The following is a 6035-nucleotide window of genomic DNA, read 5'->3' on the forward strand; positions in this document are numbered from 1 at the left end:
AACATTTTTCTGTATGCAAGCAGCGGTTCGAGTTGTTACCTTGTGCAATATAAACACAGATCTGCTCACACAAATCATTAAAAGAGCATAAAAATCAAGCCAAGAATGCACATTAGAGTCTGGAATTGTGGTGGGAGTGCTTGCCACAAAGCAAAAAAGAAAAGAAATTATTTTATGGACATTCTGAAAACAATGACTATACCAAAGTGTGGACTTTGGTGATGGATAGAAATCCACACTGCCAGGATTGCCTTGTCAGAGCTTGTCAGATTGGGAATCAAAACTTTGAATGAGATCCAAGTTCGATTATAAATACTCCAGTGGAGTCCTTCACAGAAAAAATCTCCTGTTTTTATGGAATGGTGAATCCAGAGCTACCATTCCAGCCTGGTATGCCATCTAGGAATGCTAATTCCTTTGGGACACGGACCTCAGTCTGATCAAAATCCTTCAGGTTTTGACTGCTTCACATAAGGACCTGCACTGAATATTCCACCTAAATCTGGGGTGTTCCGTGGCAGAAGGACTTTGCCAGAAGGACAGGAAGGATTGGCAGCATTGCTGGAAATACGAAATCGTTGCAATTGAGAAGAAAGCCAGGTAAAGTGTTATTTTTTTAGAATTTTAGCCATTAGAATGGCTTAGCACCAGTTTAAGTTCTAAATAAGTTTAGGTGTGCTTTTAGTGTGTAGTATCTACAACAATCATTTTGTAGCAGGTTTTAAATGAGTAATGAATGATCTCTGCCTTGCTTTAGAAATAAACCTGAAGTGTCTTGCATGTTCCATCCTCCAGTCTGCAGGTACAGCATTTGATCACTGCCGACCTGCAGCATTCTGTGAATTTCCTGCTGGAAAAGCACATCGTGTGTTTGGTTTCAGGGTGTGTTTGCAGCAGTTACCCAGCAACTCCCGGAGAGAAGGGTGCTGAGTTCTTGGCTGGCTTTTTGCAGCACCAGTGCTTTAAAGCAGCCTCCTCCTCCCTGAGTTTCACCAGCCCCGATTTCTGTGCTGTTGATCTTATTTCTGTGTAACTCACATGGAATTTAATTCTGGCTGCAGGAGTGTGCTTGGCATTAAGAGCTGCCTGGGAAGCAAAATGAGCACAACGATCCTTTATGCCGGTGAAACTCCCCCTGAGAGCAGCCTTATCCCGGAATAAGAATACACTTCCCCGGTTGCCTGTGTCACATTGTGTCATTAACTAAAACACCCCCTCCCCGCTCACAAAGTGCTCTTGTAGCATGGGGAGATGTGAACTCAGCACTCTTCACCTGTGAGGGATGAAACCTCCCCATGAGGATTTTAAATGGCATTATCAGTCCAGCAACTTGGTTCATGGAGGTCTTGCACCCAAAACCAATTCTAACAAATCTGCTGTGGCTTTAATTATGAAATGGGGCTGCTGATATGATAATAGGATCTAATCAGCAGAGAAATGGTTCTAGGCACAGCTCCTGTGTGTTTTATACTTAATGGAGACGCAGGGTCTGAACAAAGTCTGGTTTACTTGAGCTTCACAAACTTGGGCCATAGCAAGATACTGGGAGTTCATTGCAAATTGGAAGAATGTTTAATTCTCTTTGTTGTCGTAGTGCCTCTTAATTGTACTTTCGTGTAATTCAGTTTAAGAACAGCCATCCCTGTTGTTAATGACTGGTGAGTGCTTCACAGCTTTTAAAATATTGCTGTTTCTATTCCTGGGACATGTGGTACACATCAGCTCCACAAATGCCTGATTCTTCTCTCTTGGCCAGGTCATAGAGAATGGGGTTTGGTTAAAGACTAAACTTTATTAGATGCAAGAACTAAAGCTGAGTGTGTTCAGTGTGTAAGAAAGCAAGAAACATTTCTGTAGCTTTTGGCTGCTCCCAAGGATTATTGTGCTGAGCTGTAACAATGTGATTTATGTCCAGGTTGGGTTGTCTGGGAGGCAAATTTCTGTCAGTCTGGGGACAGTCCTGCAACAAGGGGAATTGTTGTGTGAAAGGAGAGCAGAAACCATCATTATTTCCTGTACTGTTTGATCAGATAAAACAACGATCACACCTTGTGGAAAGTGCACTTTATTTCAGGTATGTAAAGGTGTCACAGAGGAGGAGATCTGTCTTTAGAGTTTCTTGCCTCTTCTGACAAGCGTTACTCCACCATATGTTATCGTCTGTGGGAGACAAATACACGTTTAAACTTTAGAAAATCTGTTTATAGCTGAGGGGCAGAAGTGTCTGTAATCCATGCATATATCCATCCTAGTCCACAAGAAAATACAGTCACAGTACCTGCCTGTAAATGTATGTACAACATTTGGATGAGGGAAAAGTTGGAGTTGGTTGTGCTCCTTGGAGCAGTCTTTAGCCCCAGTAGACAATATGAGCTAATCAACATTTTTTCCTTCAGCATTTTTCTGCAAGTGCCCTTATTTTCTAGCACTTACCTCCACCATTTCATTTCCTTTAACTTCCTGCTCATGAGAAAATTTATCTGATTTGCACACCAGCTTCCCGTTGACCAAGTTCACAGTGCACTGTTGGAACATTTAAAAAATATTTTTTAAAAAAATTAGATTCTGGCATTCAATTTGAGTAAGTAGAGGACTAATAAATAGGAAATAAATTACAGTGATATTTCATAATGACAGCTGCTAATTTAAACTGGAGAGCACAGTATTTGAATAGGAGTTTTAGGAATATTTCTGTTTGTTGAAGTGATGGAAATGTTTGCAGATGGGAACGGTACAAACAAATTCCACTCACACGCAAACTGAGGTTTAGGGATAAATGAAGAGATGTCCCATTCTTGGGATGCTTTACCTTTAGCTTCCTGCCGTCCATGGTGGTGATGTCAGCCTCTTTGCCGAGTGTAAACGAGTTGGTTACAGATTTGTTGGGTGTTTTGGATGTCACAACAAAGTCATTGCCTTTTTGTTGTATTTCAAGAACAGGCTTAATATCTTTGGCCATTTTGATAGTGTCATCTGGCAACCCTGCAAAAATAGGCAAAACAGGACATTTTGTTATGGAAGTAGCAAATTCTTTTGTCCAACAAAGGCACAAAAGATCCAAACCAATACTGGAAAGTGATGTCCAAGTTGAAAGACAAATCCTGTTTTGGATTATTCTCTCCTCTCTGGGCTTTTTGCTCCATTCCTTCTAGTCTGGTTAGGTTTGGATATTCTATTTGGTGATGTGTCAGATTGTGCATAGATTATTCTTTTCCTAAGGGGTGGCCACGGGGTGACGATTCTCCATGAAAAAACGCACGTGTGCATTACTTTATTTTCCTGGGGAAATCGGAGTTGGGGGATTATCTGTTCCGTCAGAGCTGCAACAGCAGGAGCACCTCAAGCTCCCTTTTTTGGGATGTCCCTGGCATGACTTGAAGGTGTCATTGTCACCGGGAGAGGGATTGGTTCTGTCACACTGTCAGACCAGGCTTTGCAACTGGAACTGGATCTTACTCTCCTGAGTATCTCATATTTACTCTGAAGAACCCCAATGGGAATATTTTGTTGGCAAAGGTAAATGCATATTTATTAATGTAGCACCTCCTAATCCTGATAATCACTCAGACTACACTTGATAATCACTCAGAGATTACTGGCATTTATCACTTACTGTGTTAATCATTCCCAGATTACTGAGGAGCATTTGTGCTGCAGAAAGAGTTTCTGTACCAATAACTGGGAAGCTGAAAAAGTCATTGACAGCTTGTTTCTAGTTATATGTGTTTCTAAAATTACAAATTAATCAACACAACTTCATTTCTGTTATAGCTCCTCTTTCTTGAGCAGCTCATCTAACACAAAAACAGGGGTTTGGGGGTTATCTGTAACCTTTCTACATCAATTTAAACAACATTCAGCTTCTTTTCACAGCCAAATTAGATCAAACAGATTTAACCAAGCAGGGGAGTTTGACATAGAAAGAAAAGGAAAAATCCATGGAAAAGCAGCAGTAAAAGCTGTGGTGGCAGTGATTTGAGGAGGAAGCAGCCACTTACCCAGAGCCTTGAGGAAGGGCTCGAGGTTCTCCTGAGCGTAGATCTGCCAGGTGCCAGCGAACGCCATGGTGTGACACAGCGGGGGCTCTCCCTGCTCACTGGGATGCTATTTATGGAAAGAGAAAGGCCAGCCCAAAATTGTCTGAGAGCTAATTATTAACTGGGAAGGAGCAATAATTAATCACTTGTTTGTTCTTAATGATCATAACCTCTAGTTCATGCTGCTCTTACCTTGATGTTGTGTTTGTTGTGTGTTACTGACCTCGGTTAATTGTCCATCGTTGTTGGGCAGTGTTGCAGTGCAGCTTCATTTGTTTGTTTTTTGTTCACAACTTCTATGTTGAACAGATTTTATGTGTCTTGAGTAGAATTCTTCAGTAAAGTTACAGGAGATCAAGGTAATTGGTATTGTACAGCAGGAACTTCCTAACTATCACAATATTCTCTGCTGCGGGCACTTGAACCTTAAATGGTGGATAAAGAATTAATAAAATCATTCTATTTCTTTCAAAATTGTGGGCCTCCCTTTGCTTGAGGACAGGGGGAAAAAATCATGTTGGAATGGGACATCAGTGATGACTTAATCCAGCAGATGTCAGTGGTGTTCATCTAACTCTGAACTGAATTAAATTCAGGTTCTTTTTACTTTTTGTTTTAATAGAAGATAAAAGATAAAACGTGGAACATTGCTTGGAGAGTGAATGCAGGAAGCAAATAGGATGTGTTATTTTTTCTTCTCACCAACTGCAGAAGGAATTCTTCCCTCATTCCAGCCCTTGAGTGATGTTCCTTGCTGGCTGTGCAGGCCTGACTGTTGATTTTGGAAGATTTTTATTAGATTATGTGTCTTGCACTTATATTGCTTAATTCAAACGGAGCCTGTATCCCAGGGGTGGCTGACCTCTCTATGCTAACTTTTCATTCTATTTAAATAGAAACTCAATGCTCAGCTTTTTACCAATTCACAACCCTTTTTTTAGTAGATAATTTTAAAGAAGGTTCGCACAGAAGGAACCAGATTTGTGATTACATTTACCTGTGAGAATTCCTGATTTGCAGGGCCACTTTTATGTGTGGAGGTTGTGGTGGTGGGTGAACCTGCCAGGCCTCTGCCCTGGAGAGATGTCCCTTGAATGGAATGTGATAAACTCTTCTCACCCCTTCGGGGACAGGAGAGCCTAGGTGAGGCAGTCCTCCGGTCCGGAAAGGCACCCATAATGCTCTGATTTACCTTTCCAACCCATTGGTTCTTCCCCTTTGGTACCACCCCTGCTTTCCCCCATAAATACCCCAGGGTTAACCCTGCTCGGCAGGGAGCTGCTGTCCCTGGCCACCCTTGGCAGGGCGCTGGACAATAAAGGCAACCCTGAGGAACGGCCATACAACATGGCACTGCTGGCTGTCTGTCTGTCTGTCCCTGAGTCGGCCTGGGATATCCTCAAAAGGCAGAGCAGAAACCACTGCTGAGAGCAGAAACCAATGCTGAGAGCAGAAATCACTGCTGAGAGCAGAAACCACTGCTGAGAGCAGAAACCAATGCTGAGAGCAGAAATCACTGCTGAGAGCAGAAACCACTGCTGAGAGCAGAAACCAATGCTGAGAGCAGAAATCACTGCTGGGAGCTGAAATCACTGCTGAGAGCAGAAATCACTGCTGAGAGCAGAAATCACTGCTGGGAGCTGAAATCACTGCTGGGAGCTGAAATCACTGCTGAGAGCTGAAATCACTGCTGGGAGCTGAAATCACTGCTGGGAGCTGAAATCACTGCTGAGAGCTGAAATCACTGCTGGGAGCTGAAATCACTGCTGAGAGCAGAAACCAATGCTGAGAGCAGAAATCACTGCTGGGAGCTGAAATCACTGCTGGGAGCTGAAGTCACTGCTGAGAGCAGAAATCACTGGCAGCCCCTGGCTGCCTCTTGCCAAGGCTGCCTCTTGCCGGGGCTGTCCAAGACCCTCAGGGCTGTCTCTAGCGAGACCCCTCTCTCTGGGAAGATTGCAGCTATCTGGCTCAGAGCACAGACTCCAGGCTGTTCAC

General features: G+C 43.0%; 1 protein-coding gene across 1 annotated transcript; it reads right to left on the reverse strand.

The window, feature by feature from the left end:
- Nucleotides 1-2051: 2051 nt before the first annotated feature.
- Nucleotides 2052-4121, reverse strand: LOC120763193 (fatty acid-binding protein, liver-like). Its single transcript, XM_040086336.1, has 4 exons — nucleotides 3999-4121; nucleotides 2810-2982; nucleotides 2434-2523; nucleotides 2052-2160 (listed from the first exon to the last, which is right to left on the reverse strand). The coding sequence occupies exons 1-4, from the start codon at nucleotides 4063-4065 to the stop codon at nucleotides 2110-2112; spliced, it is 381 nt and encodes a 126-aa protein (XP_039942270.1). The 5' UTR covers nucleotides 4066-4121; the 3' UTR covers nucleotides 2052-2109.
- Between the last annotated feature and the right edge of the window lie 1914 nt (nucleotides 4122-6035).

The sequence above is a fragment of the Hirundo rustica genome, chromosome 25 (assembly GCF_015227805.2).
Source record: "Hirundo rustica isolate bHirRus1 chromosome 25, bHirRus1.pri.v3, whole genome shotgun sequence".
Classification (NCBI taxonomy): Eukaryota; Metazoa; Chordata; class Aves; order Passeriformes; family Hirundinidae; genus Hirundo; species Hirundo rustica.

What these genes read in the sequence shown, in the direction of transcription:
- LOC120763193 (XM_040086336.1), bottom strand. Translation starts at nt 4,065, where the DNA reads ATGGCGTTCGCTGGCACCTGGCAGATCTACGCTCAGGAGAACCTCGAG. An exon ending in TGGACGGCAGGAAGCTAAAG is followed by an intron (nt 2,524 to 2,809) that starts GTAAAGCATCCC and finishes ATGTTCCAACAG; the next exon opens with TGCACTGTGAACTTGGTCAA. An exon ending in AAGGAAATGAAATGGTGGAG is followed by an intron (nt 2,161 to 2,433) that starts GTAAGTGCTAGA and finishes TGTCTCCCACAG; the next exon opens with ACGATAACATATGGTGGAGT.